Raw genomic sequence first — 22,918 nt, 5'->3', positions numbered from 1 at the left:
TACACACGCGGACACGCGCTATGACGGCGATCGTTGTCGTTTCCGGATGATCCGAAGTGGAAGCGAGGAGCGACGACGGGCATATTCGTGAAAATATCCTCCAACGACTTCTGTAGAATCTTGCGCGATGAATCCGACGACCTTTGTCGCGGGATAAACATGCGATGAAGTTATTCCTCTCCACTCGATTTCTCTCTCTCTCTCTCTCCCTCTCTTCTAACGACGTAATGAGGTGAGATGCGAGAGGCGAGACGAGGCAAAGATGAGCAAGACGGTTTTTAGGTTGGATCGGAACTTCTTGGTTTCTGTACAAGCGCAACCAGCCCGTATACCAGTCCATCCATGAAAAAGTGGAAAGCCGCGTAATTCGCGAAGGATTTCAGAAGAAATGTCCGTAAAAACGGCTTAAACCGCAAAATTGAAAGAAGGAAAATAGTTAAGCGGCACGATTTCTGCTAATTGCGACATATATTAACACGAAAACTGATCTACGAAAGGTAATCTACACATGGGCAAAGAAAGAATTTTCGACTATGCACTTCAATGTCACAAAGCGCGATAAGATGAGAAAATTATAATTCTCTATATTTTTTTTTCAGCAATTTTCACACAGAAAATCTTATCCTTGTATGTTCTGAGAAATTAAGAATTAGTAAATCGTTAATGGAGAAGCGTGCCTTTATTTACAATAATGAAGCAGGCGGAAAGAGGAGAAGGTAAAGAGGGTCAGAAAGAGAAGAAGGTGCGCATCGAGATACCGTCTAATTGCGTCTCATTGCGCCGTGTTGCAAGATGAATACACCTCGGCTTGACGACAACTGTATTACCTCGTCGAAAACCGCGTGACTACGTCGTTTGGTGCTCATTACAATCGTCGAGTTTTGCGCGGGGAAGGACCGCGTTCTCGCTTTCATTATTTGTCACTCGAGTCCCAATTAACGAGAGATACGAAGACCGTATTATCAGTAGGGTGCTCGGGTAGATCGGGTAGATCTAGAATGCTGATTCTGCGAAAATAATCGCGTGTTGTTGGGCAACATGTCCGAGTGAAGCGTTAGAAGTGGCTTCAAACGCGATGCGCTTACTCGGGAAATATTCACCGTGCCTGGATAAGAGCCGCACAGAGCGTGATGGGGTAATGTAATATCCGTCGTGACAATGCTATGATTGTACGCAATTCAGTCTCAAATTTGTCGTGTAATTATGCGGCACGCTCGAAACGCAACGTCTGGCAATTCGAAACTCGCACTTTCCTTACTGTGCTTCTCTCCTAAGAATTAGGGCTTCGGCAGAATGGTCGACTTACATTTCCGGACCAATGTTTTACGCCCTCGATTTTTATCTAAATTATTATTTATTTACTTTTCTCGTTATACAACCGCTCATCAATCACAAATAGAACGATTAGGATTAAGTGACAATGTTAGCAGAAGCCCGAACGAACGATGGAATCCGAAACGTGATTACGAAACGCGCCCGACTATGTTTCGCTCGGACGTAACGTATATTCTTCTCAGTAATTTCTCGTCTCCGCGGGTATCACATTTTTCGATGACAACGTGTGAAAAAAAAAATTAATCGTCGAGTCTCGTCAGATTTGACAGCCGAGAATTACAGGTGGGAGGTGACGATAAGACTTTTACCTAGGCGCGCGAAAAGCTGAAAAGTCTTTCCCATAAGAGAAAGATAGAGAGAAAGGAACGGGAACGGGTGAAGCAAGGCGAGCCGGTGATCGCGTAGTGGGATCAACAAAGTTACCTGGATCGAGAACAGATACTTTTCTCGGCAGTAACCACCAAGACACCATGACGACACGACCATTCGCATCGTCCCCGACGCGACCGTCGGCTATCGGTCTAATCGTCGCGCTTCTACTTATTGCGGCAACACGTAAGTTTTTTTCATTCTCAATTGAAATCTTCTCGGACACGATGTGAGGAAGAATCGTCTTTCATCCCTGCCACCTTCGCAGAACACAGAACGATACTCTATCAACGATGAATTAACAAGAACTTTTCACTACGTTTTAAACATTCTTAAATCACGGCCTTCTATAAGTTATCACAATTATCACGATATGACAGTGGGGGCACAGTCGACCGAAAAATATCGCACGGTCAGCGGGTCAATTTTCCTCAGACCTTCCGATTCGGGACATGATTAAAAGTTCGTCGTTTGACTGCAATTCAAAATAATTCCGTTAAACAGGACCGAGATTTCACGATCTCACGATCGAGACTCTCTCGGTATATTAAGTAACGTCCTTGATGAAAAGTGAGGGGATTAAAGACTCCATGGTATTGTATCGAGTTATTGTTGAGACGTTATCTTCGTGGCAACGAAATACGCAACGTTATAGGGCAACAGTAAGACGTATAAACGCGATATCGACATTCGCGCAGTCCTCGATAAATTCGATAATTTATATTAGCTGTTTCGCAGCATCCTATAATTTCATTGAAGTGATCACGAAAACTCGACTCGGAACAATTTGTTTATGGAATTATTCTCCCGTCGTGTTGTTCGCGGGCTAATTAAGATATCCGCACGCGAGATCCGCAGGCCGCTTCGTTGTCCACTCTACTTACGGCTTCGCATCCTGGGACGACTTCACGCTCCGTGTTTTTTCGCCATTTTTAATAGCATACTTTAGAAAGCAAGGAGAAATTACACGATACTGACACGCAATTAGCAAACGTTTGATCTAAAAACTAGTGTTCACTCGCCGGGCCCGTGTTTCGTAATAGAAAAAGGACGAATAACCGGTAGCGTGGGAAATCTCCGGGAATATGTGTGATCTCTTTCTCTCAGGAGAGACGGATTCCTTCTCTCTCTCTCTCTTTTTCTCTCCTTCGGACTTTCTTCTGGTAAAAGAACGGAAGAAATACAAATCCCCCGCGTGTGTATGTGACGTCTGCTCCGTGGATTTGGATAATCACACTGCGACGAGATATCGCCGGGCGAAAGTTAGAGTTCAGTGTTCCGGATGTCCTGTTAATACTGCATACACGTTTCAAAGTCGCGTGTACCGCGCTATGCAGAATGCAGCTTCTGTGAGAAACTTGTCGGGGTTGAGCTTGACATACTTAAAAAATTAAGATACTAGATATTGTTTATAAATGCGCAGGTGAGAAAAATTAATCACGCCACTCCAGCTTATAAAATGAATCATTCTGGAAGACGCGAAACTCTCTATAACTCGGAATTAAGGTCAAGCCGGACACACGTTCGTCCCGAATTTACTTCACCGTTTTCAAGTGTTGAATGTATTCATGCGGTGTTTTTCGTCGTAAGTTTAAGTTTACATCCCGTGTGTGGGAAAGAGTGTGGAAGAGCTCGGGTGAGAATAAAACATGAAAACTCAGCGGCGAAGGCGCTCGGATCTAGACGCGAAGAAGAAGAAGACAACGGATGAAAACGAAAGGGCGATAACATCGCGTCGGCGGACCTCCTGACATTTCCAGCCTTCCAGCGGGAGGTGAAAGCGGGAGGCGGATAACCGTAATTGGCCATCCGTGTATAACACAAGTTCCGAGTTCGCGATGTCGCAATCATGCAATAAGTGCGGATAGTCGAGGGCTGCTGGCCCAAAATATCCACGAGGCGCGATAATGTCGATCGCGGGGCGTCCCCGGGAGAAAATGATTATATATGATTACGTGTAATTATATAAAATCATATATGAATTTTGCCCGTATATGCGATTACATTACATGTGCGATCATATATATCTATACGAAAAAAAATGATGTTATATCATTTAATTAAATGTCGATATCAAGTGCTGTCAGAAGCACAGATGGCCAGAAGTATTTACTTCGACTGTATTTGCATATAGTTTGTAACAACGGTATTTCTTCGTTGTGGACACATGATATATGATTATATATAGTTATATATGGGCAAATTTCGTACATATGATCTTATTTCCCGGGTCTCGCTCGGAAATGCTGACGGAGAATAATCCCAGTGAGCAAGAAACGTTAAATCAATCTATCGAAACATCGATTTTATGCGGATTACGACATAACACTTTGTCATAATATTTTATAAACGTTTTTCAACTGTCATTTGAATACACAGTATTATGTTATTAAATATTAAAATCATAGTGTAGCAACATTATTTTTATTCTTTCGTCTTCAAATATTATTAACAATTACGTTGTATTCAACATTAAGAGTTACATATTTGAAAACGTTACATATTATAAAATATCATTGTAATGACGTTGTGTTAATAATTTCTTGCTTACTTGGAATATCTCGCGCATTTAATCTTGCGAGGTCGCTTTTCGCACACTGTATTGTGTAATTACGCTCCATTGTTTGCGGACTAAAATGTTTACACGAATTTTTTTACAATCAGGAAAATTACAATTTCCCTCGCAACAGTCCGTAAATCTCTCCACTCTTCGGCGTTAATTCTCATTTCTCACACATTGAATCAACACATTCGGTATAAATACCTTCTGTAATTACGTAAAACTCAGACGCGAAAGATTACCACGTTCAGAATATCTTTTATATATCTGTTTGTAAATAGCTGAATGTTACGACACGGTGACGTCATCGCGAGAATCCACAAGATCGTAAATTTGTGATTTGCGTGCGAAAGTAAGCAGTAAGCATTGCAGAAATCTCTCGTTAACAAGGAAAATTCATTCTTAACCTATTTTGTTCCTATATAGGAGCAGCAAATTTAACTACATTCAAAAATTTTTTTATCTGTGACAAAGGTAAATTCTGGCTTAGATCTTGTTACTGAAATATAATTTGGACTTTTAGAAAATAACTTCGCCTGGCTACCACCCATCACCTCCCGGCGTGTAAGTGGTGGGTAGAAAATAACCTTGCAAAACACATCTTTTTAATTCATCGCCTCACCTTTTTAATTAATTAAAAATAGTAAAAAATATAAAAAATTGAAGAAACGTGATGATGAAGGTACCGTTGCTAAAAGTTCAAATCGAAAATAACCATTCCCGTTATGATATGATTCACCAGGTGTACGCCAGGTGTATCACTCAAGGTAGACGTCCCGATTATTTTCCGGGGAAGACGGCTGATCGGAAAATGTTGATTTTCCTATACGGGCAAATTTCATACACGATCCTTTTTTTCCCGAGTGCTTACTTTAGTATTCACGAGTTGCGTTAGACCCAATTCTTTCATTTGACGCGTAACGTTGACTAATTGGTTTCATTTTACGAACATTAGATTGTGGGACTCGAGACGTAATGAACTTTCTCAACTTTCAGATCGATCTCGTGTCACAAGTTCTTAGAAAAAAGTGAGTTACGCTGTCGCGCTGAATTCCTCAATCGCGGAGCGGTTTTACGAGCATGCGATGCAACATTCTGGTTTCCTCCTGATTCTTAACATCTCGAACGCGGTGTCGCTGCGCGTCAATAACATTCTGCTATCCGCGTTCGACGAATCTCTCGCGGAAACGCATGCAACCGTGCGACCTTGATTAATGCGCGCGGCGCGCCAATCTTTGCCATCCTGACGTTTCTGGATGGATGACAGTCGTCCTTCTACGGAATTCTAACGGTACCCGGACAGGCAAAAGGGTTCGGTTTAACGAGGTAGCCAATAGACGGTAACCAATGTATCCGATCATTCTGCGTTCTGTCAGCGTGCGGCCTTCGTTCCTTCGAAGCGACACTTATTTTCATACATGCGGTACAAGTAACGCGAACACAACGCGGACGTTTCGTTAGCCGATTCCGAAGGATAAAGTATCCGTTACCGTTATCCGCTGGCCGCCGTACTTGGACGAGGACGGTCTATCAGCGGTCTGCGCGACGACGGGAGACACAAGTGGAATACATTATTCTAACAAACTCGATAAGCTCGCGTACACGCATTATTACGTGCGGTACCGGTTTTCCCCGGTGAGTTCCTGTAAGCGTCGTCCCTCGCACGATAACGCGGTTATATGGTATGTGGAGGTGCACGTGAATGCCATATCCTCTTGCCGTATGTAAAGAGTATTCCAGATAATACGCAATATTTGTAAAACATTTTAAAAATATTGATATTAGATATTGTTATAAATATTCAAGTGTCTCCGAGAAAATCAGGTATGGGAGAAATTATGATGAAATATTCCAAAATATTTGTGAGGAGAATATTTTATCATAAATAATGAAAATATGATTTCGCTTAAATTCACGTAAAACCATGTTGTAATTACTGATGAATGATACTTTTCATAAATATTTTTGAATATTTACCATCTATATTTTTTAAGTGTTTTAGAAATATCGTGTGCTGTCTGAAATAATTCCATGGGTTTCAGAACACAGTACGATCACGCGCATTGGCATTTTCTAGCATTTTTTTTCTACTCTTAACAATCAACAATGATATAACGGCAAATAATTGGTTAATCAATTATACATTCGCAGCATCGCATTGTACTTATTGTTTCGTCATAATTACGATAATCCTCGGCGATTTTATCATCGACTGCTTTTAAGTAATCATCCAGATGCAGATAAGATACAAATACAGCAAAATACGTCCAACCAGTCTGCTAATTAGAAATTCTTATTTACATCGTCACGCTCTGTATCGTGATATTTTTTCTCTGCTTCCGATTCCATATTATTATTAGTTGTTTTCACTCCGCTAATATTAATCGTCATATATATCATGCTTGTGGTTTATATTATTTACTAATTCAACGGTTTATTAACGAGTGTGAATCTTCTTGCCAGAAATATGTAGCGGAGCGTATTATGGCAAACTGATCGGAAAACTATCGGAACTTCATCATGGCGTGAGTGGCGAAGTCTATGCCGTCGACGCGAGGACATTATTCATCAAGGACTTCACTTACGATGGTGAAGGTCCAGGTGAGTAATAATAACGATATTTCTTTAATTCGATTGTCGAGAGAAATATTTTTAAGGAGGTTCGAGCGTTTGTGATCAAATATAAAATGAATCTTTAATATATACATTCCTTCCACGTCTTCGTTCATTTTATAGCGTATACCCGCTCTTGACATACAGTCAAAGCACGTCTTTTTCCGTTATTATCAATAATGCAACTAGCGCGGGTTTATACTTGTTCAAGGTCATTGTAACAGCCAAGTGAAATAACATCATAAAAAGTATCTTTTATCCAATAATGGTTCCTTAACACAATTCGATCGATAGGTGAGCCGTATTATGAAGCTGGTCCTCGGAAGTCAGTGAATTGTAAAAAATTAAGACGCGTTTAATAATATGAACAGGGATTGTATACAGGGATGCTCTCCACGCAGCATGTACAGCACAGATTTTATCTGAAGGGTGTCCTCAGGGATGGTCTTCTGGATACTTTTAGAGCATCCTTTGCAAGTGTCTGTGCTATACGGGTTTTACCCACAGTACGGAAATACTTGAGCGATCGATTTTACGGCAAATATTGCACATTTGCTTTTCCGCTTGTTAATTCCTGAGAAGATGCGAAAAAAAATTGCGGGGGAACTTTCCCTCGGCCTGATAAGCTGACCGCAATCGATTTCTGTGCCGGAAAAACTTTCCCGAATTTCTCTGGCACGCGTATTCGTGACGTACTAACAACTCCACTGCTCGAGATGCCTGTTCCCGATTAATGGGATATCTAGATGCTTAGTAGAGCTTCACGATCTAAGACCGTGGAGCGCGTTCACCATCTACTGGTTTGAGCCGACCCGTTCGTCGTCATCGATAAAGGGAACCTGATCTAAGGATTTTCTTATGTAAAGAGGAAGCCGTCAGATTAAGCGAAGCATTGGGATTATAATTAAGGAAGAAGTAGAAGTAATTAAAGAAAAATTCGTCGGTATTCTTTTACCGTCTTAATTTACGTCAATCCTGTCTGCGCTCAAGGATTCAAGATACATTACATCCGCCAATGCAAGACAGAAGTGAAGCGAACGAAAATTTTGAGAGATTAATAATGAGAAACACATCGTTCTTTCAGCTGCCTTCTTTTACGCCGGAAGCAGCAAGAGTCCGAACAACAATGGATTCCGGGTGCGAGACGAGCACGGAACGTGAGTAAATTCGATATAGAAGCATGCCCGACATTGATCTCGGTCTTCCCGTTTTCTTTTCGCCCGGCGCACGTTAATTTACCGTTCCGTCCGACAGTACGAACGTCCTTAAGCGCTACCGCAAGAAGGGCGTCACGCTGACCTTGCCGGACGGCAAGACCTTGAACAACATTAAATGGTTTTCGGTCTGGTGCGACGAATTCTCGGTAAGTAACACAGATATGCACACGTGACCTTGGCGGTGCGTGCGATATCGGTTGTACTTGCTCGTCACGCGAAACCGGTATCATTTTCTCGAAGTACAACTTTCACGCTCGTACTTAACAGCCGCTTGAATCCGCGTGTCAAGTGAATGGAATACGGCATACATAACTCGATGAAACACCACGCGATCGCTATGGGCTCGGCATACGTTCGAGATTAACGAGGGGGCTTGTTTGAATAATTGCCGATAGGATCTCGTGACATCCGGCAATTCGAAATTTTCATCATCTACCGGCATGCTGACATTTGACTTCTTCGCTTGGACTGAGCCTGTTCCCTTCTACTTGTTTGTTTAATCTTCACGAAATTTATGGGAAGATTACATAAATTACAGTAGAATCAAGTGAATGAAAAATTATACATTACGCGTTATAATTATATATTATGTTATACGTGGATATAAATATATATATAGTCTATTATAACTATTAGTTAAGCCAAGTGTGTTATTGTCACGCGAAATATATTTTTCTTATAAAAAAATCACTTCTGTTTAGGTAAACTTCGGTGATGTCAAAATACCACGAGGCTTCGATTATCCGAAACCGCAAAAGTTAAAAGCGTTAAACGGTATACACGGCGTCAGTTCGGAGCCCATTGTCATCGTAGACGCTCAGACCTTTCTGATACCCAGTTTCAGCTACGATGGAGAAGCCCCTGGCAAGTCGATTTACTATTATATTATGTAAAAATTATAATAGAATATAATTTCAATTATAAATTTCGCTATATCATATAACGCACTTTTCTTTTACAGATACATAAGACTGATAACTGACAAATATGAAATTGTGTTCCAGATGCCAAGTTCTGGGTGGGTGCCGGTTCGTCGCCTACCTCGCAAGGTATTCGAGTACCCGACGAGAACGGGAAAGAGCAGCCGTTACGTCGTTACGATCGCAAAACGATCGTCCTGACACTGCCGGCCGATTTGACCATCCATCAACTCGGCCATTTCGGCATTTGGTGCGAAGCCTTCGCGGTGGACTTTGGTCACATACAAATTCCGCAGAATCTGAACGTGCCGCCTTCTCTCAAAATGCTGGGAGTCTCGCCGCAGGTATAACAGATAAATTGCACCAAAAAAATGCGCTACTTTGGAAAAATAGAATAAGGTAGTAGAAAAGCGCTTTGAACACGAAGCTAATGGGCGCGTTATTTTAGGCTTTCGCGGTGAAATATTGAATTCGGCTTCCGAGTTAATGCCGCGTCCTTCACGAATTTCTTCCCGAAATTTCGTGAACATTTCAGTTTAGTTCTTCACGGTAAAGAACAATCCGAAACTTTAGTTGATGTAGCACTAATTTGGAAGACAAATTAAGTAAGCTTATGACGGCACTGTAAGCACATCGTATGTGTGAACTAATGAGATCGACCGGTTATCGCGAGTGGTCGTCGATCGGCAGTTCGATGGATGCGTTATTTCTGCTGCCTTTTCCCTCACGCACAACTGCCTGACTCCAAGTAACATCCGATTGTTCGACAAAGTACAGTTAGCGATCGTCAACTCTGCCTTTTCCCAGGAACTTCGTCTGATACATATTGCCACGACTTTCGCAACGGCGGCCGGTATAATTCTTTCATCTTATGTTTAATCAATGTCTTTTACGCAGGCAATTTATAAAACAGATAGATCACGACGGATACATGTGTTCAAAATTCATTTTCCGCGCATTCGTTCCCTCCCCGTACTCGATCTTCATGTTAAAAGAGCTCGAAAATAATTAGAGGAAAATTTAGAGGCAATGTCAGCGCACAACAGTAAGGTCGACTTTACAGCTTCGCAATTCACGAACGAACTCGCTCGCCGCCGCTCGAAAAATCTCAGACTAATCCCTTCCTGCAATTTCATCGTCAAACGCCTAAAGATATCACACATCTCTGGGGCGTCTCTAAGATGATCTTTTGAACATTTGTGCTGTATAGGTATTAACATCTGATTATATATGGGAAATTTTTCTCAGAATGGATACGGATATCGGGAGAAAATGTCGATAGAAAAATACTCGGTATTGAGAGAGAAATATCGATACCAGTGTTACATCACAATACACCCCCTATGCTTGCGCATTTAGTTCGCCCCCGCGCGGTTTTCCGACTCCCGTCGAGAACATTCCCGCAACAGACGACTGATGTGGATAAACACCCTGTCTCTGTCCTTGTGTTGCAGAACGTGCATCGCGGAGGGCAGGGACAGTTGGGAGCGCTAAGTGCGTACGAGACCTCTTCTTTCGCTTCTTCGTCGTCCTCCCCTTTCTCTATCTCGTTCGCGAGCTCGCTCTCGCAGCAACACCATCGTCCGACGACCTATCGGCCGCTCCTCCGCCGGGACGATCAGATCCAAGTAGTCCAAGCCGTGGAGCCTCTAATACCCAAGAGCCCTCCGCAGGAGGACTCGCACGTCGTGCAACTTCATCAGGCGCCGGCCTACATGGCCGACCTCGCGAATCAGTATCAGGGACATTACCGTACGGCCGACGGCGGTGCCTCGACGTCCCCGTACCGTCAGCCGTTGTCGCGCTCACGCACTCATCTCGTCGAGCCGCAGCAAAATTCGTACGCTAGGTTCTTGCACTTCCAAGGTGACAGGAGAGTCGATTCGTTCGTGCGCTACTGATCGGCGCGACGGCGCCGCGCGACGATGCCGTCAGCCGGCGCGATCTCTCGCCGGCGAGTACGTATGCCCTACGCGAACGAAAAAGTCCTTCGCTTATTCCGCACCATTCAGTTAAGTGTAGGATTTAGGAAATTTCGAATTTTCCAGCAACCGCTTGGAAACTGCTGCTCTGCACGGCTGTTTCGCCGGGCCTTCGGGGAGAAATGAGACGTTTCGGTGTTATTTTACACATTAGACGAATTTACATGTTTTGTTTAGTCTGAATTGTTGTACAGGGAGAAGGAAGTTAGAAAAAAATGCAGACATTGAAAAACCGAAGAATTGTAAACCTTTTAATTATGTGTAAGTGCGACGAAGTTAACGCATATTAACAGGCTGAGGTTATTCGTGTCGGCTCGTATGATGGAAACTACTGCAGCAGGTTGCTGTATGCGTTATTCTTAAATTCGCATACAAAGTTTTCAATGATCGTGGTAAAATTAGGAATTTCTTAAATGCCCATTAAATGTGCTTTAATTAATATTTTGTCTAAGAATGTTCTCTCTATACTATAACTGGGGAATTAAATTTTTACATATGTGTATATATATATGTACGCATGCGGGTGATATATATGTAACATGTACACGTATAACATATATGTACACACACACACACACACACACACACACACACACACACACACACACACACACACACACACACACACACACACACACACATATCCGTTTACGCGCGTATGTAAACTATATTTTTGATATATTTTTGTATTCATTTTCTATATATATATATATATATATTATGTATTATATATTAAATAAATATATTTTTTACGATTGGAGCTTTGCACGTATACTCAATCACTTTTTCAAGCAACAGTTTTTTTTTTCTATGAAAATTTGCAATGTTTGGTCAACGTTGTAAATTTGACATCAGTGAACGAATACAATATCGCGCAGGTTATCGTTAAGTAAAGGCTCGACGGTGTGATTTCAGTCGAAACTTAACTGCGAAGTTCTCGAGGACAGCTTAGCTTTCGAGGTGCGATGGGCATTGGCTGGAGATAGCATAGTTGTCCAGCTAGTAGGAAAACTCGGTGAGCATAAGTCTCGATGCCAGTTAAATAATATTTCTTGTGTTGTGCACGATTACAAAGTTGAATTTACACGGCAGAAGCTGGGCAATACATGGCCTTTGGATTATCCGCGAACAAGGAGAAGAGCATGATGATAGGTGGCGACGTCGTCGTGGCCTGGGTCGACAAGGAAACGCTACAAGGATGCGCCGTCGATTATTACTTAGAGGGGAAATCTCAGTGCTCGGGACACCGCGGTAGCTGTCCAGATAAGCGTATTCGGGTACGCACGAATAAGTGGCAGATTCCTTGAAGACTTAAGAGTTCATTATTTCATAATTGTCCTACTTGGGTAATATAAGTATATTCTAGTCGCGCAATATAAGTAATTAAGTAACAGTGAATTATACTACGTTAATATTATTCAACGAAAATTTGCTGCGTTCGTAACGAAATCATTCGTGTCTCACAGGAGAATGTCACAGAATCGGTGCAACCGCTGAACGCTGCGATAGTGAACGGCTACAGCATCGTTACGTACCAGAGACCGTTGAGAGCGAGCGACGAATTGGATCTTCCGATATTGACGAAAGGATCGCAAGCGATAATCTGGGCCATCGGGCCGCTAAACGAGAGGCAAGAAGTCAGTTTTCATGACATCGCCTATTTGAAGAACGATCGATTCATCGAGTTCGGCAGACCGCCCGCGTGGAATTGCCCCATGCCTGATCAGGAGCAAGCTTCGTCCTACGGTGATGCTAACGAAACAGCAAATAATAATCAGGTAAGCCATCATCCTCTTGTATGTTCTTTTCCCTTGTAGTAGTGTATAAAAGGATTTCTTGTTTGGTCAAAATGTTGATACACCGTGCCCCAAGGAGTTAAGAGACAACACGATGAGCACGGATTTTCTAGAACTATTTAGTATTAATATCAATATATCTGTGGGAGGATGTAATACTCGGATGTGTTTTTCGCAACGCCTCGTGTGGAACGAAAAAATCCGGGCTTGAGTTAATGGGGATTTACATTAATGGGGAATGTACGATCTGCTTGGCATGTAAAGCTGATTCTACGGGAGCGACGGAATAATCCGGTGCACGCATCAATACACGTCCTCCCACATACATATCAACATTGATTATATTAATATTAAATAACACTAGAGAAGATCCGTGCTTCGGCTTTTACTCTTATTTAAGACCGATACTCTTTCTCTCTTTGATTAAAAGGACTCCTCTTCGACGAAAACGATCCCGATGCATACGCAACTTAGCTGATAAAATTAACAAAATTTGAGCTGATAAAATTAATAAAATCAAAAACGAGAGGTAAGAGGGAAGAGTTCTAGGAAGCAAATTATGATATGTCGGAGACACAGGTAGATAACGAAAGCTGCTCTTCGGTTGACTTATTCCGTGTCGAGTTCTCTTCATTAAATACGCCGTTTATTGCGCGTTTATCACGATGCACGATCATGATTGCGTTAATGTTGCGCGTAAAATTATCTTCATGAAAATAATATGTTAAATAGCAATTGGCCGTTACTACGAGAAGACCGCAGCGCGTACCGGCGACTCCGGCGCCGGCGCCTACGAACGATGCCTGGGAGATACCAGCGATACAGTGTTACGAGCCTGAAGACGGTATTTTTTACGCACAGATGGGACCTACCGGGGGAAAACACGGTTACCCCGCCATCACCGGTAAATAATAATTATTCGGATACGTTATAACGCTAAGAAGTTTAACGCTATGATCTGTCCGCTATGATCTCAACCCAAGAATGTAAGGAATGTAAAAGTGTTCCGCTTCCCGCCGTGTACGCTCGGCGGCGCAATTTGCATCTCACGTTTACATAAATTATTCATATATCATTAAATAAATGTGACAGAAAGAGAAACCCGCGTCGAGCCAAGGAAGGATATCACACTGAGGTGGATGAAATCTCTCATCCTTTTCTGTGCAAAATTATATATTCACATAATGTTGCGCGAGAGCCGTGATTTAAGCTCGGGGACGATCAAATGCGCGCCGATTTCATAAATATTCTATGAATTCTTCCGGCACTTTCTTTTTCTACCGTGGAAAGCCGCCCGCGGACCCGATTCGTTATCGGATGTTTACATCCGTAACTGCGGACGTTTAACATTTAGCCATGCCTCGGCAGGCATTTGATTGAAATTCGCGCCGCGTCCGGTCTGTCAGGCGCGCACGGATAAGCCGATTCATCGAGAAAGTCCTCGGGCGCGGCGGCGGCGTATCGCGAAAAAAAGTCGCATCCGTAATCCAAACCGGTCTTCGCTTCACTTTCTCCAGGTCACGTCGGCTGGGGGATCTCCTGGTACATCAACGGACTGCTGATACCAGAGATTAATGTGGTGCGGGGCAAGAAGTATACTTTCGTCGTGGAAGGTGGCTTAGATCCCGAGACGCCGGCGCGTTATCACCCGTTCTATATCACGGCCGACCCAGTGGGCGGCTACCAACATAAAACGCCCGAGGAGAAAGCGGTATAAATCCACCTTGCTCGAGTCGAGCATCCCCGGGACAAATAGAATATTAGAGTCCGCGATAACCGAACAGTATACATACACAGGGTGTCCCAAACTAATCTCGGTGTGCGGGTAGAACAGGTGGAAACTGAGCAGAAAAGTCATGTCATTTTTGCAAAATTCGCAATAATAGTTAATGAAGAATGAATCATTTTTCTCCGAGCTAATGAACGCACTGGTGAGTCGGATTCCGTTTGAAAAAAGAAACCTCTAAAAAAAGAAAAAAATGGCTTGCTTCTGAAGATCTCCTAGCAAGCGATGAGTATCAATCTGATAGCGAGAAACGTGATTCTTTCCGATGCGCGATTCTCTGTCACATGCCGCTCGCGAACGTCACTCCGCACAAAAATTTCTTCACATTGCTAAAAACGTCTTCACGCGAAATTTGTTAATATAACTATGTTAAATCCAGTCTTCGCGAATCTCTAGTGAACTTTCTTGATACTTCTTGTCCCAGCTTTCTTTTGTCGAGCACTATTTTTCCGTGCGCACTTAGCATATATAGTTCACCGAAGCGACTTTCTGACATTATGATTCCGACCGCAACCAGATCAGATTTTTATTCTTTTTGTTCTCCGCAATGTTTTAATACAAGACCTTCCAATGGAGATCGTTGTGCATGATTAAGCAAAGGAAATATGCGGAGCATGTTCCGCGGTTGGGAAGAAAGTCTCAGCTTTTTTTAACATATTTACTAGTTTCAATTCTTTCTTAAAATTATTGTAGGCAATGCGGATACTAATGTCTGGTGGTGAAATTGAGAAATTTTCATTGCATTCATTTTTATCAAGCATTGCTAATACTTTGTTATTACCCAGCAAACACAAAGTAACAGTTATATAAATATTAATTGTAATTTCCTACTCAATAATATAACTGTTATATAACATACGCGTTAAATAACAGTTATATTGACCTATCATTCGACGACGTCTTAATGGCGTTTTCAACGTCGATAAAAACTCAGATAGCATAAAATATAAAACCGCAATATGGGACATTTTTAAAGCATCTTAAATGTGTAAGTAAGATAAGTCGTCTTTAACACAAGTTAATGGTTTCAAATGACTCTTCTTACCGTCTGTGTATATAGAAAGTGAAGATATTTGCCGGGGTGCGCCGACAACGCGGCACTGTTCGGCCTACGGGAACAGGGCGTCTTTGCAATTGGGTGCCGGATCAAAATCAACCCCATGCGGACGAGTTCGCGTCCTTCGGTGCTTATCAGCGCACCTTGGTTCTTGAATGCGATCACGGCGAGCCTGGCATCGTGGAATGGGTTCCGGACGAGAGTACACCGGACACGGTGTATTATCAGGTAATTGCCTGCTCAACGATTGTATTGCATATTAACACGTTGACTGTAGCGTTGATTTTTACTGATAGTATAAACGTCTAATTGATTATCGAATGAATGCACAGTTAGAGTTACCAAATGGTTACTGTCGAAGATGCGAAAAGATGACAATTTCTAGAAAATGTTAACGAAGGAAGAGTGCAAGTGAAAAAAAAAAAAATTTTTTTTAACTAAAATTTTAATCATGCACTTTATTATGACATATTAATAACATATTACCTTTATATATATTGTCTTTAAGCTCTTCAAACTCTTCAAACTGTCTTTAAACTCTTCAAACTCAAATTCAACAAATTTGTCTTTAAACTCTTCAAACTCAACTGCAAATAGCAAGAGCGGAATATCCTATACACAATAGTTTTTACGATTTGTCTCCTTATGTTATGAACTGAAAGTTATTTGCATTGTCTCCATAGCGGAGCCCTCGAGTTTGAAGACAAATTTTAAATGGCTCCGCTCCGGAGCCTTCGAATGCAAAGGGTTAATATGTCATAATAAAGTGTATGATTAAAATTTTAGTTAAATATATATATATATATATATATATATGGAGAATGGAAAAACCGGCTTTTTCGAGCCTTTAAAACTGTACAAAATATTTTGTAGATGTAATTAATTACATTTTATACGAGACTTAATGAGAAGCGGTAAGGTCACAGTGCCGGTTACTCAACGTGTTAATGTTATAACGTGATTAATAATGGTAGAACGAAACATTAGAAACTCTATCTCTCTCTCTCTCTCTCTCTTTCGGGACCTTCGCAGATATTACTCACACAACTGTCGCGTGTCTTTGCAGTGCTTCACGCACCGCTACTTAGGCTGGAAGATAAACGTCCACGACAGCTGTGACGCCGGCGAGGCGTCGGCGTCGAGCGAGAAGCACGAGGTGTACGTGGCGCCGAAGGGGCCGGGGAAGGATCAGGACCTAGATTACGGCGGCAGCGTGGCCGTAGCGAGCAAGGTAACGCCAACGGCGGAGTTCCTTCATCAACAGCATGTAGTGCATCATTCTCACCGCGATCACGGTCACCGTTACGCCCATCATTCGACGACTAACCCCGTCGGCAACAAGCTAAGCGTCTCACACCATCCACCGCAACTACTAACGAGCAATAACAATTACGACCGCTTGCAATCATCATCGTCATCCGAGATCACGTATCACGGTGGCGGCGCGATGGCTAACGCGATCGCGCCTTATCATCATTACCCCTCGTACGAGTCGCATCACCTGAAGGACGTGCATCACCTTGACGAGGAGAGCCAGCTGCAGCATCATCAACGACCGGCAGCTGCAAGCATTCACGAGCAATCATCCGCATCCTTTCACGCAGGACATCCGCGAGTGACGGAGCTCACGCGGGAGAGCCAGCGGCAGGTCACTAACCAGCAATTGTCTAACCTCGTTGCAGATCACCAACCACGACCACTGAGCCCAGGGTCGAAGTTACCTTACGTTGCGGCGGCCAGCGTGCAGCAGCAGCAGCTACCGTACACCCGAGCGCCGCATCATTACGCGAGCAATTACCATCACTACGTGCGCCATCAGCTTCCGCCTCATCGTTATCACCATCAGCCGGAACCGAGGACCCAGCTGATGATCATCCGGCGGCCGGTACTAACGCGTCGTCCGATGTTACAGACGTTACAGAGCAACGGCATCATATCAGCGAGCGGCACGCTGTCGTTGCCGTTGCCGATGCCCATGCCGGCGCGGCCGATCTTGATCGAGCGGAAGAAGTCGGTTTACCGGCTGCCCGTCGGCCCATTCACCCTGAAAATGACGCCGGAGGCGATGCCGACCACGCCGTCCGGCGACACGACCGCCGCTCTTCCGCTCGAGAAGCTCGCCAAGGTCGACGCGAAGCAGCGCCCGAAACTCGAGGCGAAGGTGTCGGAAGCGTCGGCCATGGACGTGTCCGAGAACCTCATGGGCCCCGCGAGGCTCCTCAAGCCGGCGCGCAACACCGGCTTCAACCCCGACTCCATCGTCATCGAGGGCGGCTTCAAGCCGATCATCCGGAACGCCCTCGACAGGGCGTCCGAGATCGCGCAGAAGAGAATCTCGACGCCTTGGCAGGAGGAGGCCTTCCGGAAGGGAGGCTCGGACTACCGGACGATCGACGAGTTCTCGCCGGTCTTCGTGCCGTCGTTGCCGGTCACGGCGGCCGATCACGGCCGCAAGCGCAAGAAGAAGACGTCGCGCTTCTCCACGCGGTTCGACGAGCTCGACGACATGGAGATGGCCGCGGACCGATTAGACACCTATTACCTGCCGCCGGTTACAAGCGCGAGGTCGGACGAGCCGTCGTCGCCCACCTCCGACGTCCTCGTCACTTACGACGGCAAGAAGCTCAAGGACTCCACGGGCTTGGCCAGATCCATTTCCAACATCGAGCATCGCAACAAGGGCAAGCTTACCTCGGCGCTGCTCAGCAGGACGCCGCAGTTCGGCAAGTTTCAGGGCGAGCTGCCGCCGTTGATCCCCGGCGAGGCTCGCGTCAACAGCTCCACGTCGTTGCCGTCCTCGTACGGGAGAAAAGCTCCTCGCTTGCCACCCGTGGAACTGTCCGCATCACCCGGCCTCTTCTCCAGGAAGAGCACTCGGCTGACGCTGGTGGAAAGATCCAAGAGATCCGCTCACGAGACTCGCACGATGTCCAGCGTGGACTTCCAGCGGGACGGCCAGGCGGAAGCCGGGAGTGAACATCGCGAACGTCGAGAGCGGCTTGGAGCGACCAATGGCGGGGCCGCGCACCTCGGCAGTCTCGGACTCACCGTTCTGATCATGGCCGCGGGGTACCTGGCGATCTGAGGCGAAGCGACCGGTCCCTCGTCCATCTCCGATGAAGGTACGCATCGTATCGTCGACGGAGTGTCGGCGATGAAAGCGCTCGCGCGCGAGACGTTGTCCGTCCGAGCGAGCGCGCGGCTCACGTGGCTCTCACCAGCGAGGTAGAATCGCGCGTCCGGACAATTATTGGACAATATACTCCAACAAGCGTTAACACGGGGAGAAGGAATTCTTACTAACCACGAGACACCGGTTTCCTATTGCGTAGTACAATCTGCCTGTCGAGCTCGCGTCTCGCGTCCGCTATCGCCGCCCTCGATCCGCTCTCTCGATCCTGCTCTTTGCGCAACCACCGCAACCAGCTGAGATAAACATCCCAGACAGCACGAATGTCCAAAATCGAGACATGAGACCGTCTGGAAGACGTATCTTGAAGTCATCTTTAGGATGTGATATGAGACGTCTTTAAGATGTTCTTAAGACGTCTAAAAGACGTCCAATGTCCCGATTTTGGACGTTGTGCTGTCTGGGGTAGTATTCCTAGTCAGATCCTATATTTAAGATCGTCTCAAGGATCCCGGAGATCTATTAGGCTGGACGCCCTGTTGAACATTTCCAAATGGATTCCCACGGAAATCCCAAGGGATACATGAAACTAACTGTACAGCATCTAAAAGTGAACTTGAGACGATTTTAAATATAAGATCGGACTATGAATACCGGCTACGGACGAGTTCTTTAGGCACTAACCCGAACAATAGAAAAGTGCAAAAGACGATCTTCACATATATGCCCTTACAACGTCTTTCGGATTTATTATAACTGGCGCTGGAGGCGTTTGCAGCAACAGGTACTTGTTGAGTTTTGCTGGCATATTTGTAAATAGGATATAAAGTAATTTGTTAATAAAGGTAATCATGATATACAATTGTCCACAATCTGTCGTGTGTGTGTACCTTTATCTATCCTTAAGTGCAATCGAAGAACAATGACTTGGTATGCCTGACATGTAACTTGATTTTAACTTAAATTCAACTTCAAGAAAATTCGTACGATAGCTATGAAAATACGTGACACGCTGAGAGTACAGTGAGAAAAAATGATGTCCGCAATCTTTTCAAAAGAAATTAACTCGAAATTAGACGGAAGAAGATAAAATGAAGACATGAAGAAGATGAAGATGCGACAGAAATGTACGTGGAACGTCCTCGATCGGGTCTCGGCAGCAACGATCGGAATCTGATGACGGAAAAACGACACACGAATGCGACATTAAACGGTGTTTTATTGTATAGAATAAAAAAGAAAACAAATCTTACAAAACAATCAACACGCAACTAGCATACACGTTGTTAAACATGTTATAACAGTATATATACGAGAAAAACGATAGGACCATTTGTCGACCTTCGGTCATTATCAAAAGGAAACTTGCGTTCGTGCACGCTCACGGAGTATCGGTTTCCGTTTAAGTACAACTATTACCGAGAGAAACGATAGAAAAACCTTACCCATGTAAAAATCATCCTTCAAAATCTCATCGACATCAGCGCTGCAAAAATATAAGCGTAAAACACACACGCGCATATGGGGCCCCATTCACGCGTCGCACGCACATCCACGCGCGGATGAGCCGCGGATTTTCCCTCCTTTCTTTTCACGGATCACGGATTATACTGTCCTCACGACGCGACACTCGTGCTCGTTTCGGATGCACTCGTTCACAGTTTTCGGATCACTCGCGATTACCTTCGCGCCGCAATATTATTATTACGTGGAAGTGTGATTCAAGTACGATTCAAAATTAGTAATCTCCGCTGATTCAAGCTTCCGGTCCAGAAGCTACGGTGTTTGACGTCACGATATTAGGAGCCAGCCGCCACGATGGTTCCTTGTACGTTCTGCGTCGAAAAAAATGATAAATATTTCCTCGAATCTTATTACCGCTTCGTGTGCACACAACAGAGAGAGAGAGAGAGAGAGAGCACATTTAAAATATACACTTCAAAAAGAGTCTCCCTTTTCGACTTGTAAATTTATAACAAAACGGCTCACAAATCAATGAATAAACAGCCGACAAAAGGTTGGGCTGTCTATACCTATAATCTTCTTATATATATTTTAAGCAGTAAAGATAATTATATTCTTTGATAAACTTATACATTATTGATATTAATTAATATTCTTTTAAAATACAGGCTTCCTATACAGCTCATTACAAAATACTTAGCGATCGAAACGACTGCTTCTCTCGTCTGCTTGACAAATATGTGAGAAAATGGAGCCGACTCACATCGAGACGCATAGGGGTATAGAGATTGAAGACACGCGTTTAGATTAAACTATAATATACATATATACGTATATATATATATATATATATAATTTATCTACAAAAAGAGGATATTTCTTTCGACATGTTATATAAGTCTGCTGTATCGAACGGGATATAATGGCGTACAAAAAAAGGTCCTTCATTTCGATGTTTATATATATATATATATATAAATATAAATAAATATATATATATATATATCAATGTACCAAAAGAGAGTTGCGGAATCGTCTCTGGTACAACAGCATCGATGATTGATCCAGAACTTTCAAGGTATGTGTACTTGGGTAGAATACATATCGAATACCTAAACGATAGAACACTTCGAACGCGGAGATTACTGTCCTTAACACACCGTAGTCGACACATACAACGTATTTACATATGTATATTACAAAATGCCATCCCTTATTAATCATACAAATATAACGACCGACTTGAATACTCGGTTAATTACTTTTTCCACAGCTTAAAACAATATACAGGTTTTGTCACGTCCAGTCATGCTCTTTCCCAATGATAAAACTTAATCCTACAATGGTCACAATAGAGCTCTTCTACGTAATAGAACTATTAACTGCACTATATCGTGTATACGAGCCGATTCATTGTTTTCCAATTTAATCTTATTCGATATACATACATTTCATATTTCGATTAGGATTCTTTGCAACATATTATCTACTGATACGTCTATCAAATATATTGTATATCCTTCATAAAAGTGGCGCATCTCGGTAATCATTCACGTTACTATTTTGCGATCGAAAGTCGGAATATAGCAAAGAATTATTCGAATTACCGCAAAGGATTAATCAAGTTTTTCTGATTGACAAGTATTACATTCCTATAGTTATTATAGCTGAAGATTTAGACATATTTAAAAGTTACATAAATATATGTATAAAATTTAAATTTTATACATATATCTTAATCAGAAAAACATGATTCTTCCAGTTTCGATACTTTTAAAAAGGATTACAATATATAACTCTGAGTTTGATTATTTGATCTGAAATCGTTTTCAGACTTGTTCATAATAAAAATGTCTCCTATTATAATGCGATAATATCAGATATATTATATGTCAATAAATTATCATGTATAACGCGTTACAAGATAGTTGGCAATTTTTATCGGAAATATATTAAATCTATTCTTGAGACGCGCATGTGTGTTCCCGACAGAAAGTAATATTCGACAGATATAGCAGGAGCAGGTATTTCAAGCAATAGGAGGATGTTCCGCATTTTCTACTATTATTTCGACGATTTTTTTACGGGTAGACTGGAATTTTGCTACTACAAGAGGTTACTGACAAGAGTGAGAACACCGATCTTAATATGACAAACAAAAGTGCAATCACAAGAAAAGAATATTAGATATTCATGTACAACCCGAATTTGTACAAAAGAATCAACCACTGATCATGTCTCGTGTGAATTAACCTAATATACGTATGTGTATGGGAGACGATATAGGATATTCGGCGCATATTGTGATATTTCTCGTCGAAAGGTAAAACAATCCTTCTAAAATTGAAAACATTTAAAAATCAAATCTCGGAGAAACGCTAACTGATGAGGACAGGTGAGAAAACTTAATCTCCTTAATACTTTTACTAATCAAAAAAACGAGCTCAAACTGATAAAAAGAATTCACACGGCTCTTAATATATCATTCATTTTATGAATTTCTGAAATTTGACTTCTTGATCGACTTAAGAAATTTGTCTCTAAATGAGAAATATTTCACGACAGCAAAAAATTCTGTTGTTGTAAAAGAGATGCATTATAACGCTGTATAAAATATCATAAAAAAGATATGCATAACATTCATTAAAAACGGACATTATCTTTTTCTTCGTATAAAACGCGTATACAA

At 42.9% G+C, this 22,918-nt stretch overlaps 1 protein-coding gene across 1 annotated transcript; it reads left to right on the top strand.

The window, feature by feature from the left end:
- Nucleotides 1-1,805: 1,805 nt before the first annotated feature.
- On the top strand, nucleotides 1,806-17,420 carry LOC106750753 (protein Skeletor, isoforms B/C). Its single transcript, XM_014631290.1, has 14 exons — nucleotides 1,806-1,890; nucleotides 6,728-6,865; nucleotides 7,962-8,034; nucleotides 8,132-8,240; nucleotides 8,796-8,958; nucleotides 9,099-9,358; nucleotides 11,912-12,011; nucleotides 12,089-12,273; nucleotides 12,463-12,774; nucleotides 13,525-13,696; nucleotides 14,310-14,503; nucleotides 15,639-15,863; nucleotides 16,702-16,866; nucleotides 17,318-17,420. The coding sequence occupies exons 1-14, from the start codon at nucleotides 1,806-1,808 to the stop codon at nucleotides 17,336-17,338; spliced, it is 2,202 nt and encodes a 733-aa protein (XP_014486776.1). The 3' UTR covers nucleotides 17,339-17,420.
- The last annotated feature ends 5,498 nt before the right edge of the window (nucleotides 17,421-22,918 follow it).

This window comes from Dinoponera quadriceps, unplaced genomic scaffold (assembly GCF_001313825.1).
Source record: "Dinoponera quadriceps isolate SergipeBrazil2010 unplaced genomic scaffold, ASM131382v1 scaffold5021, whole genome shotgun sequence".
Classification (NCBI taxonomy): Eukaryota; Metazoa; Arthropoda; class Insecta; order Hymenoptera; family Formicidae; genus Dinoponera; species Dinoponera quadriceps.
Note: the sequence above shows the minus strand (reverse complement) of the source record. Positions and strands in the feature narration are given on the sequence as shown.